General features: G+C 35.6%; 2 protein-coding genes across 2 annotated transcripts; both read left to right on the forward strand.

The window, feature by feature from the left end:
- Positions 1-1,213: 1,213 nt before the first annotated feature.
- Positions 1,214-7,598, forward strand: LOC121235128 (hydroxymethylglutaryl-CoA synthase-like). Its single transcript, XM_041131377.1, has 12 exons — positions 1,214-1,558; positions 2,901-3,007; positions 3,646-3,778; positions 4,299-4,442; positions 5,195-5,353; positions 5,618-5,691; positions 5,796-5,871; positions 5,993-6,048; positions 6,153-6,240; positions 6,330-6,470; positions 6,568-6,717; positions 7,073-7,598. Exons 1-12 carry the CDS (start codon positions 1,496-1,498, stop codon positions 7,286-7,288), a joined length of 1,407 nt encoding a protein of 468 aa, XP_040987311.1. The 5' UTR covers positions 1,214-1,495; the 3' UTR covers positions 7,289-7,598.
- Positions 7,599-10,270: 2,672 nt separating this feature from the next.
- Positions 10,271-11,946, forward strand: LOC121235259 (transcription factor TCP9-like). The gene has a single exon (XM_041131587.1). It carries the CDS (start codon positions 10,536-10,538, stop codon positions 11,766-11,768), a length of 1,233 nt encoding a protein of 410 aa, XP_040987521.1. The 5' UTR covers positions 10,271-10,535; the 3' UTR covers positions 11,769-11,946.
- Positions 11,947-13,242: the final 1,296 nt, after the last annotated feature.

Raw genomic sequence — 13,242 nt, forward strand, 5'->3', positions numbered from 1 at the left:
GTGTCGCATTTTATATAGTGGAATGAGAGTGTGATTTGTAATTCTACTTTATTAATTAAAGTGATTTGAAATGATAAATCCAAAATAAATAAAAAAACATTATAACTCTTATAAATTTCAATACTGTCAAAACCATATGCAATTACTAATCGATGGAGATTATCCAAAACGCATCGATCTTTGACCATTATTATTAGGTAGTTAGTATTGACGACTCAATGAAATCAATTTTGGCCAATGGGTCACTGATCATCGTGCAGCCGTGCAGGATGGGAGGCTAGGGTCGGAGAAACGGTGTTGGAGAGTCCAAGGTCGGAGGAGTTGGGTGCTGCTTGTCTGCCTGTGACTGCACATTTTAGTATAAAATAATACTTAAAGTCGAAGGTGGGCAATAAGCTTGCCTGTCAGTCTTAAAAGTTGCCATTTTTTTTTTTTTTTTTTTAAAAGGATGAGAGTATTAGATATGGCTTGTCTAGTTGTCCATCTTCAACTGTACACAGGTTCACTCCGCTTTACGATTTTCATGAACTTTCATAAAATTAATGAAATTTTATTTTTTTAACTAATTATATATGTCCAATTTTCTTTATAAATCTTTATATCGTCATTATTTAAAGTGCTAGTGATTTTATAAAGTAATATTATTTTATAAAAATACTTTTTATTTAAAATATAAATTATATAAAATATTAAGAAAATATTGGTGACATTTTCCTATTCTATAACAAGAAATCATGTACACGTGGCGTGGGTTTCGTAGCTTGATGACAAACAAATGGGATTCCCAAATTCAACGCCACTATTAATGGTACAAAAAATTCTATTTATTATCCAAACGTCATATATATATTTTTTTAATTTTATTAAATGTGATATAAAGGTTATGAGTAAAAAAATTTAATAAATTTTAAAAAAATAGGATAAAAAAATTAAAAATAAAGAAATAAAGAGAAAGTTTGACGTGCAGAATGATGAATAGTATTAAATATTATATATTTTATATATTTTAATTTTTTTAATTTTTAATTTTAATTTATTTTTATTAAATTAATTGAATTATTTTATTTATCAACATACATCACATATTTATGATAAGAAAATAAAATAAAAAATTAAAATAAATGTGGAATGTGAAGTGATACGTAGAATTGCAAATTTGCAATGGTAACCAATGTAATTACGATGTAAAAGGTGGTCAGAAGACAGAAATTGAGATTGGCGTGAGCGTTCATTTTGGCAGGAAACTCAGTCTGATTCAGGACTTTTTGGCCAGTTGGCTCTCTATATATATAGAAGCCGGGGAGGAACATCTACTCGTGAGCATCGCCATTCGCCACTGCTTTCTTTTTCTCTGGGAGTCTCTTCCTCGATTCGGTTTCTCTCTCCCAGCCTCCACCTTGCCGAACCGGGAGCTACTCCCATTTGAGAGGGGAGACGAAGAAATTCCTTGCTTCGAATCTCATTTGCATCTGATAAAGGAAATCAGTGTGCACAAATGGCAAAGAATGTGGGAATCCTCGCCATGGACATCTACTTCCCTACCACTTGTATTAAGCAGGTGACCACCCTCTCTCTCTCTCTCTCTCCCCTTATTTCAGTTCCTGTTTGGATGTTGACAAACGGGGGAAATGGAAACGAAGCCCAACTTCGAAGTTTCTCTCTTTTTTTTTTCTTTTTTTTTTTTTTTTTTTGGGGGGGGGGGGGGGGGGGGGGATTTGTATGGGTCGTTTTGGATTTTTTTTTTTTTTTTTTTTAAAAAAAGAGATTAAATTGAGCTGAGCATTTTTTTGGCTCAAATTAAGCATGGTTAATTGGAGGCGGGATTTTTTTTCCTGTTTTCTTTTTTCTACTATTTGAATGAAATTAATGGAAATTCGTGTATCAACATTTTAATGTATATTGAGTTCTCCGCATTAGAATTCTTATATTTTCGGTCTCTCTGTTTTGGTTTTAGTAAAGGACATAAAACGACGAAGGAAACTAATCTACTTTTAACATATGCTCAAGGAAGGTATTGAGCTATTTTTTAAGGTGTTATTTCTTTACTTCCCCGAGAATCAAACATAACCTTTTCTTCCCGAACTTTCTCGGCGCGTAAATGGAGGAATAACATGTTTACAGTTTTGTGTATGGTAGTTTTAGGTGGCTCAAATGCGTGGTATTTTTGTTTGTATAATGATCTGAATTTGGGGGACTGGACTTTATATTCACTCGCATAGTTAAGCGGGGCTCTAAGGCATACATTGCATATGAAAGTTTGGTAATTTAGTCAAAATTCTGATTTCATGGAGGTAGTCAACAACAACTAGTCTCCAAAGGCGGTGTAAAATATCTTCTCTTACACTTAATTGCAGAATGGTGATAGATTTAAGTATGATCGTTTTGTTTTGAAATTAAGAAATTGATTGGTACCATTATTTGAGATGGGAATTGAGGCAGGTAGATTTGTGATGTAAACAGCTGCTTAAAAGAAAACATTTTTTAATTAAATTCTCCAGTACTTTGTGCCCCGGGAATAACCAAGAAATTAATTACCAACGGAGAAGGCCTTCAAAATTCAAATTAGAAAGATTTATTTTCCATAAAAAAAAATTATCTTAGAATACCGTTAACCTTTTTTTTTTTGTTTTGTTATAGGACTCAAAATAAATCAAAACAAGTAAGAACATGGTTCTTTTTTGTTATAGGACTCAAAATAAATCAAAACAAGTAAGCACATGGTTCCTAGGAAAATATGGAACATTTTTTTGGTTATGAGAGCGATCCCATTTTTTTTTCACCTATGAAATGGATATTATTCTTGCTAGCATTGTATTGACCTGCACATGTACTCTTGTGAACGAAACTTCAGAAATTTGCCTCACCTGTTGAACGTATCTTCCTTTCTGTATGGGAAATAGGAAGTATTGGAGGCTCATGATGGTGCAAGTAAAGGGAAATACACAATTGGACTAGGGCAAGATTGCATGGCCTTTTGTACTGAGGTGGAAGATGTCATCTCAATGAGGTTTTGATTCTATGCTCAACCCTCGCTGTTATTCTATGATGCTAGCAGATTTAGTATTAGTTTGCATATTTTCATTGTATTTAGTCAGCATTAAATTGAGAATTATTACGACCTAGTGATGTTCTGTGAAGTTTAAAGAACACTATGACAATTGAAAGGGTACCTCATTTTAAAAATAGTTGATAGTCTAATAAAACTTTCAGTGAGAAGTTGAGAACTGAACCCTGCTTATTCAGTTCTAAAAACAGTATACCACGCCAAGTGTATCTTCTTGGACTGCAGTTGGCAACCCTGAAAGGAAAAAATACTAAATAGATTTGCCAAAATACTAAATAGATTTGCCATATGACATGTTATACTGTCGTTTTTGCACAAAAAAAATCATTTTTTTGGGTTTGTGTGCTAGCACTTTTGATTATGTTTCATGCTATCATGCTAGACTGTGTCCATTAGGAGGGCCCATGTTGATATGTAATTTTAGCTTTGCTTATTTGACTCTTACTTTGTATATGCCCATTTGTTTACAGTCATTTGATCCTCAAAAATACATTAATAATAATAATAATAATAATAATAATAATAATATGTCCTATAGCATCTTGAGAAGTTTCTATATTCATTGACTCTTCAATTTTCAGTTTGACAGCCATTACTTCCCTACTTGAGAAATATGGGATTGATCCCAAACAGATTGGTCGTCTGGAAGTAGGCAGTGAGACTGTTATAGACAAGAGTAAATCAATTAAGACCTTCCTGATGCAAATCTTTGAGGTAGTCTTCTGGTACAGTTAAATACACATACTCTTCTGATTTGAATTAATTGCTTGTTTCTGCTGAATAAATATGACATTGAATATTTTACCATATGATGGTTCTTTAAAACCTATATCTATAGAGGAGTATTAAAACCTCAGTTGAGGTAGAAGTGAAACACATTTCTTGATTAGGTGAAGTGAGATGAATAATTTGTGTTATTCATGTGGGCTCTGAAATTTGTTGCATTAGTTATGGGACTTCGCTAGAAGTTTTAATAATACCTGGTTTAAACCCACCAAAACTTTTAGGTACCTGGATTCTGGCACACACAAGAGTGGGTTATCAGGTAGAGCAAGGGGTTCGTCTGGATGTGTATATATATGCATATATTTTCCTTTCAAATCACTAACTCTTGCTTGCTCCCTTTTCAAACATTAGGATTCATTTAGTTGGTATTTCAAGTCCTATCACTTCTTATCATGCCTGTTCTTGAAAGATTTTAATTGACTGCTCCATACTTGTGTGGAATGAACAGAAAAGTGGAAATACTGACATTGAAGGCGTTGACTCAACTAATGCATGCTATGGAGGAACAGCAGCTTTATTCAATTGTGTCAACTGGGTTGAGAGCAGTTCATGGGATGGACGCTATGGACTTGTTGTGTGCACTGACAGTGCGGTATGATGATTTCGTTTGAAAGTTATATGTTGCCTTGGACTAACGTCCTGGGGCAGATTTGCTTTATTTCTTCAATATTGAATATACAAAATTTAACAATTTATCAATTTGTGATTTTGTGATTTTTATTTCACTGGGACAAATCATTCTAATTGGCATATGTATTTTTTTATAAGTATTTTTTTATGAAGGGGACAGAGCCCCATAATTTTTTATTCATGATCCTCACTTTTAATGGAGGAATGCCTTGATTACATCACTAAACCTTATGAATAAGTTCTTTGATAACATGAGAATAAAACAAAACCTTTACACAAGTCCACAGCAGAACCATGCTTCAAATCTTTTGTTATTTGTAGTGAATGGCAGGTAAATCCGTGCAGTCCACGGAAAGTAGGCCCTGACCTCTCTTAGTAGTGTCTGATAATTGGAGCTTTCCATGACATTCCCTCTCGTCATGCTTTGCTAACCAATCTGCTACCTGATTTGCCTCTCAGATATATTAACGTTATATGCATCCCTAAGTAACAGAATACTGCCCAAATGTCCCTCATTTCCCATGGTATATCTGCTTTCACACCCCCACTCCCCACCAAATAACTATACCTGTGAGTCCGACTAAATGTACCCTCTATTTATTCCAGGTCTTCTGCATAAATTTAATCCATCATTGGCATATATAGTTTTTTATGGGTTTAATCATTTTATAAAGTCTACCATACACCATCTAATGGTATAGTTTTCTTTATCAGGTCTACGCAGAAGGACCGGCCCGACCTACTGGCGGAGCAGCTGCTATTGCTATACTAATAGGACCTGATGCTCCCATTTCTTTTGAAAGCAGATTTAGGGGGAGTTATATGGCCCATGCCTACGACTTTTACAAGCCAAACCTTGCTAGTGAATATCCGGTAGTCCTTCCGAATTCCATTTTATGTATATGTTGCTATTGACATTTACTGTTCATAAGGCATCTTAAATTTCCATTTCAGTGATTTTTTCCTTTTCTTTTTCCTGATTGTACTGTTTCTTTAGATTTTGGTTAGAAATACATGATTATAGGGATTTGAATTTTACTTCTATTGTCCGCATGCTTTTCAACCAACACGATTCACCATTTGGTGAACAAGTTTTGCTTTGGAGTGATTTTTATTCTAAGACAACTATGATTGCAGGTTGTTGATGGGAAGCTTTCTCAAACATGTTATCTCATGGCTGTTGATTCTTGCTACAAACAATTCTGTAAGAAGTAAGATTCATTGGAAGTTCTGAAAGCTTTTAACTATGTTCCAATAGAGATTTTGATGATTAATAGTGTACCATGCAAATGCTTAAGTATTTTGCATTCTGTAGGTATGAGAAAATGGAAGGCAAACAATTCTCCCTTTCTGATGCCGAATATTTTGTGTTTCATTCTCCATATAACAAGGTAGAGTATGTTTCCAATTGTGGACCTGCAACCAATTTCGCCTTTGGACTCGGTCTTAATCCAAAAATACTTCAAACAATAGCTTGGATGTCTAATTTTTTTTTTCTCTGAACTAGTACAGCTTGTACAGAAAAGCTTTGCTCGTTTGTTGTACAATGACTTTTTGAGGAATGCCAGGTTCTTTTCTTGTTCTCTCTAGGAATTATAACTTCTGGTTTCATAAATTTTATCTATTAACTCGAGTGTGCTTGGTGAATAATTATATCTGCATCTATTTACAGCTCTGTTAATGAGATTGCTAAAGAAAAGCTGGAGCCATTTTCGACATTATCTGGTGATGAAAGCTACCAGAGCCGGGACCTTGAAAAGGTACTCTAGAACTCTGAAATAATTTATTATTATTTCATTCTTAAGATTGAACTTGCTCCTGATGAAAATAAATATTATCATACCTATAGGTAACCCAGCAACTTGCAAAGTCCCTATACGATGCAAAGGTGCAGCCAACCACTTTGGTGCCGAAGCAAGTTGGCAACATGTACACTGCATCTCTCTATGCAGCATTTGCATCCCTTATTCACAATAAACATAACACATTGGTAATTTTCTATTTACTTTTTTGTTCAACTATTTTGCTTTCTCCCTTCCAATGTCCATATTTCCTTGTGGTTTTGATTGTTGTTTAATAATTTGCAGGCAGGTCAGCGGGTGATAATGTTCTCATACGGGAGTGGCTTAACTGCCACTATGTTTTCACTGAAATTCCAGGAGGGTCAACATCCCTTTAGCTTATCAAACATTGCCACTGTGATGGATGTCAAAAAGAAGTTGGAGTCAAGGAATGAGGTATTTCTATCGTTCTTCTAGATACAATAAATTTTCAGTAGTCTTGGTTGCATTTTTTTAACTGTACCTGCCTAAAAGCCATGGCAGCATAGGATATCCTTAATTTCCCCAAATGTTTCATTGTCTAAAACTTCTGCCTTGTCTTTATTACCTGACGGGGGGTCCTGTGCACAAGAGGTTATATAGTATGATGCTAACATTTAGGGTCTCTAAACGATGAAGAAGATTAGTTTGTTGCAAAGAACAATCGATAGATGGTGAACCCAAACTTAGAAGCCTTTTATCCCCGACTTTCTACCTTAGTCGGGGTATATGTAGTTTTCATCCATTTTAATGTTATGTGGTATTCATGCAGTTCCTCCCAGAGAAGTTTGTTGAAACCATGAAGCTAATGGAGCACAGGTATGGAGGCAAGGACTTTGTGACAAGCAAGGACACTAGCCTTTTATTGCCAGGCACATTCTATCTGACGGAAGTTGACTCCATGTATCGGAGGTTCTATGCCCAGAAGGCTGGAGACAGTGCCACTGGCACCCAATGTGAGAATGGTTCTATTGCCAATGGCCACTGAGTGAAAATTATACAGCATGCATGCCAGGGAGTTGGCTTATGCGTTTTAGGCGGTGTTTGTTAGCAATAAGAACACCCTTTCATAATTTAGCAAACAAAAAAGGAACACCCTTTCATAAGTTTGTATGCTAAAGCAACTAAGCAAGTAGTCTGTTCAGCAGCAAGAGTTGAAAGGTTCTTTCTTTCTTTCTTTCTTTTTCAATGAAGCTTATCTAAATTATCATTACCTCGTAATTGTTCAAACTAAAACGTGGATGATTGTAATGTAACGAACGCTGAACTCCTTGATATTATAGCCTCATTTGAGTCAACCTAAATGTGCCTATATCGTTCTCAGTTTTCATAGCTCCTTTAAAGAACTGGAGTGTGTCTAATTTCTTAGACGCCATTTGATGACGAATCTACCATTGTTCTTGAGATATATGCTACTTCGGTTTTAACGTTATCTGTACTTTTATATGAGTGAAAAAACCAAGCAGCCTTCTTGGGAACGGTCTCCTAGAAGTGAGAGTAAACCCTAGTTTGGGTGTCTAAGGAATTACCTCACTATTATTTATTATTTTATTATTATTTTTTACATATTTTTTATTACTATTCAATATTTTATTATTATATTTTCATTATTATTCACAGAATATCTTACTTCTCAAACGCAATTTCTCTCTTTCATCTTCTCTCCAAAATCGATATTATATTGTGCAAGAATGGGAAGCACTGTCTTACTTTCTATATTTTTTTTTTTGCACAAAAAAGAAAAAGAAAAGAAAAAATAATGGTTGTGCGGAATATCTCTTCCAGCTGAAAATATTGGAATAATCTTTACCATTTCTACCAGGAGTGGCCTTTTCAGTATAGCAGAACATAAAAGCAATGATTCAGACAAAAACAAAAAACCCAAAAAAAAAAAAAAAAACAGAACATAAAAGCAATGGCTTTTGTACAACTTGGGAAAGGTTCTTGTCCAGTGGGATTGTTTGGATTGTTACAAAAGATCCCATTTCACCAAGTAATGCTAATGTTTTTTGCCCCCTTTAGGATGGCTCCGGTCGTCACATTTGTGTAACTGTGTTTAAAAAAAAAAGAAAAAAAAAATGAGTGAGATTCACATTTTTACAAAGTAATTTGTACCTAACATTACTCAATAAACAAAAGAAAACCTTACGGAAGTGTGTATATATATATATATATATATATATTTTTGTTTGGGTGTCAATTTCATGGTCAAATACTCAATTATTTATCACTTTCTTTAAAAATCCACTTGGGTATTTGGGAACTCAACCTAAGGAACTTGCTGTTACAGGCGTTTGTAAAGATTAAGGTATAATTTGATTATAAGATGGAAAAAGATAAAAATTGAAAATTAAATAAAATATTATTAGAATATAATTTTTTTATATAATTTTTATTTTAAAATTTAAAAAAATAAAAATTTTTATTATATTTTATATAGGAATTTAAAAAAATTATAATATTTATATGAGATGAGATGAATTATATCTCATCTCATATTTATCTCATCTACCAAACCAAACATGGATGGATAATTAGGTTATGTTTGACTGTAAGAGTAAGTTCAATTCATCTCAAATTAATTATTGATGAGATATATTATTTTTATAACTTATTATAAAAAAAGGTTAAATCATTTCAATCTACTTCATACATTCAAAAATATATTTCAATATATTTACATTCAAATATATTTTAATAAAATTTATAAAATATTACTATTTATATATCAACTTAGATTATTTGAAATCACTCGGCATCCAAAATTTGAACTGTAATTACTAGGAATTCTTTATATGATGTCAGCCTATAGACTTAGATCTCGGGTTACTAATTGATATAAATTTGTCAACGAATGTATTCAAATTTTGTTGGTTTAGCTCCCGACCAAAATCATACGGGAGATTAAATGGTAAAACAACTAGTTTTACCACTTATACACCTTCTTCTTCTTCTTCTTCTTCTTTTTTTTTTTTTTTCTCTCTCTCTTCTACAGCAAACAAGGCTCACGATTTCTGATCTCCTTACATATGACAATCCCATCTTGATGGGCTTCATCTTATGTATCCTAAATTCTTATTTAGAGTATTGGCAATAACTTATGCATGTTCATATTTATTTTTATATTTGCATAATACCTCATCAAAATGGCCTGTATTGGATTATGCATCTTTAAGATTTTGCATAGCTGTGTTTTTTTTTAAATTTGAAGAAATACTATTCACTCTCTAAATATTATTTTACTATTTTTTTCTCTCCTACTCTGATCTCTCTCAACAGCAACTAAAACAACTAAAACAAACAAATTAAAGAGGACCAAATGAGATTGATAATTGCTTATTTGAAGCATATCAAGAAAAAATAATTTTGGAAAAAAAAAATAATAATAAAAAAATTATTATTATTTGGTTTAAAGATTCATAATCTAATGTAAGAATTTTTATTGATATGTAAAATTAATCTCTAAAAAATGTGATTTTGCATATACATATATAAACCAATATTAATGCTCTTTTGAGGGCATGCAAATCAGATGAAGAAATCATATATAAATATATATATATATATATATATATATATAATAAATAAGGGAGGATTAAGAAGAAGAAGAGGAAGTGAATTCCTTTGCCTTTAGTGAGTGGACCACCATAGATAGGTGGTGCGAACCAATGAAATCCATTAAATAAGCCGGAAAGCCCAACCCTTTTTTCCAAGACCTTTCTGACACCACTCTCCGACCCAATTGGTTTAGCACTCAGCCCCACCTGTCCCCATTGGTCCACCACTTGGGGACAGTATGACAATCCCAAAGGTCACCATGTGGGTCCCTACACGTGGCACCCTCTAATTCCCACAACTCCTCTCTGATCGAATCTTATCCGTCAAATCTCTCCCATTATCAACATCACAACCAATAAGTCTAGGGTTTCATTTTTCGTATATATATGTTTTTTTATTACTGTTATTATTATTATTATTTCTGTAACCTTTTGTAAAACTGTAATCTCTTCGCGGAATCTATTCTTTCTTCCTCCTCTTCCTTCAATCTCCTTCTGTTATATTACCGTTTCAATAAGTCCCTCTTCACCTCATCCTCTGTGAGCAAACCCTAACTTTCCCTCGGATTCCCTCCAAGCAAACGTCCCGAATTTCTTCCATTTCCAAGCTTCAGAAGAGACAAGTTTCCTCTTTTTTTTTTTTTTTTCGTCTCCTGTTCTCTTGATTGGGCTCCTGAAATGACGACGTCTTATCAAGAACACGAAATGGATCATGACGACGACGGAGGAGGTACCTCCGATCTCAGCACCAGCACCGGAGACCCAGAAGAGAACCGTAACGCCACCACCGTGGCCACCGATCACAACGGGCACTCCAGAGTGCAAAATTCAGACCGTACGGCGGCGTTTCAAGGCATACAGTTGAAAGAGGAGCCATTCGACTCGGACCCGCCGTCAGACCCGGACGAGGAGAACCCGCAGGAGGCGGCGCCACCAGGACAGTCTAGCGGAATGGTCCCCGTGGCCATGCCGATGCAGATGCAGATTCCCATGCCCATGCCGGTCTCGACCGCCGCGAGAAGGTCCTCAACTAAGGACCGCCACACAAAGGTGGAGGGACGTGGCCGGAGGATCCGAATACCCGCCACGTGCGCCGCACGAATCTTCCAGCTGACCCGGGAGCTCGGGCACAAGTCCGACGGCGAGACCGTAAGGTGGCTCCTGGAGCACGCTGAGCAGTCCATCATCGAAGCAACCGGGACAGGCACCGTCCCCGCTATCGCCGTATCCGTCGGTGGGACCCTCAAGATCCCCACTACCTCCAACGCGCACAACGTCAACGACGACTCCGCCGCCGCTACGGCCACCACAGCCAAGAAACGAAAACGACCATCCAATAGCGAATTCGTCGACGTAAGCGACGCCGTCTCGCATACCATCTCACAACCCTCTACTCTCGCACCGGTGCAGCAGGCCACCCCGACGGTCCCACCGGGCCTGGTCCCTGTCTGGGCCGTTGGGAACGCCGGCATGATGGTCCCAGCCAATGCTTTCTGGATGATCCCGCAGACCCCAGCTGGACCGTCCAATCAGAACCCGCAGATATGGGCATTCGCTCCTACGGTATTCAACATGTCGGCGAGGCCAATTTCGTCATTCATAGCTGCGAACAACCAGTCCGGCGTTGTGAATGCGAATGCGAACGCGAACGCGAACATGAATATTCCAGTGGGAGTCGAGGTGCGTGCTCCGTCTCCGGGCGCGCTGTCGTACTCTGCTGTGAGTACGAGCACGGTTGGAGCTAAGGTGGCGAAGAAGTCGTCGTCAACGATGGCGGCGAGTGTGAGTTCGAGTGGGAATGGTAGTAGTAGTGGCAGTAAGGCTCACATGCTTAGAGATTTTTCATTGGAGATTTATGATAAGCAGGAGTTGCAGTTGATGGGTCGGGCTGGAAACCAGCAAAAGCTCTAAGTTCATCGAAGGCTTGAGCATCGGAGAGAGATAGAGAGGAATGGTGGGTTTAGTGTTCACAATTTCGGGTGCTATTTTCCACTGAAACATAATAAGAACAATGAGAAAATTGTCGGTATTTCTTATTTAATTTCTGTTCATGAGTTTGTGTTTTCAAATAGATTTTATGTTTTGAGCAGTTGGGTTTGCCTTCCAAATCGCACGGATGCCCATGAACGAGCATTATCTTCGAGAGTGACATTTTGAGCGCAGAGCGTAGCTACTAGCTAAGCCAGCCAACAGCAAAGCGTACAAGCACCTGTTTATTGCCGATAGAGAAATCCACGTAGTCTTACCCAAAAACATTAGTCTGTTGATATTATTACTAAACAACGTTTTCTTTCTTTTGTAATTTCCTACACCAAAACTAACAACGTTAATTATAGAACAGAAGATACTTTACGTACCAAATGGAGCATCACCTAACATAATGGCTCGCGAATTAGGTTGCAACGGAGACTATCCCAATTTCTTAGTTCAATGCAATCTACCTTATTGAGAAAAAGCGTTGTTGTAAATTTCTTTTCTTTTGATTTTTTGGGTTTCCTAAAGAGAGTGGATTAGATATGGGTATTTCCATGTGAGGCATAAGCTTGATACTGAAGACAGATTCATGGGCATAGGAGCAAATGTTGCAAGCAAAGAGGTTGAACATCTTGGAGTTAAAGAGTCTTGGGACAACAAAATAAATAGTTGAACCTCTATTAAGAGTTAGGGTCGATTTGGAAATATAATTCTTCTTATATTTTCTCAAATTACTTTTTTACTGTTTACTATTATTCATTGCTACATATAATATGAGTTAGTAATTTTAATCAACTCTCAGCCTCTCAAAGTAAAAGCCATGTTTTGACGTATATAAAGTCTCATTCCACTCATTAGACTTTCGGCGTGTCCGTGTGGGTGTTTTGATTATGGAAAACTCTTTAACCATATATGATTGGATAAAAAAGTAAATTTATAAATTAATATGATTTGATGTGGTATATTATATTATAAATATATTTTTATTATAAAATAAACTTAATAAATTCTATGAATCCAAATTAATGTAAATTTATTTTATATAATATCTTTGTATCTATATCACTTCTCATTAATTATACTTAATTTTAACTGTTGAAAGAGGAGGTTTTGATCAATTTTAGAAGAAAAATAATTTATATATAATATTTTTCACAATACTTTATATAATTATACTTTAAATTAAAAATATTTTTATAAAATATCTTATAAAAATAACACCATTTTATAAAAAATAATTTCATTTTATAATACTATTGTGCAATACAATGTATCATTTTAGAACTTTCATGGTCCCACCGCAACCAGATGGGTATAGACAGACTCATAGAATTCAGAATGGAAAAAAGAGAGGTTTTTTGACCGTACAAGAAAGCAAGCCAAAAGTAAAGTGTCTCCCACGTGGGAATTG

The sequence above is a fragment of the Juglans microcarpa x Juglans regia genome, chromosome 6D (genome assembly GCF_004785595.1).
Source record: "Juglans microcarpa x Juglans regia isolate MS1-56 chromosome 6D, Jm3101_v1.0, whole genome shotgun sequence".
NCBI lineage: Eukaryota > Viridiplantae > Streptophyta > Magnoliopsida > Fagales > Juglandaceae > Juglans > Juglans microcarpa x Juglans regia.

Excerpts from the sequence above, each read along its gene's own strand:
- LOC121235128 (XM_041131377.1), top strand. The coding sequence starts at position 1,496 with ATGGCAAAGAATGTGGGAATCCTCGCCATGGACATCTACTTCCCTACC. Across the intron at positions 1,559-2,900 it reads CTACCACTTGTATTAAGCAG|GAAGTATTGGAGGCTCATGA; the intron begins GTGACCACCCTC and ends TATGGGAAATAG. Across the intron at positions 5,692-5,795 it reads TACAAACAATTCTGTAAGAA|GTATGAGAAAATGGAAGGCA; the intron begins GTAAGATTCATT and ends TGCATTCTGTAG.
- LOC121235259 (XM_041131587.1), top strand. The coding sequence starts at position 10,536 with ATGACGACGTCTTATCAAGAACACGAAATGGATCATGACGACGACGGA.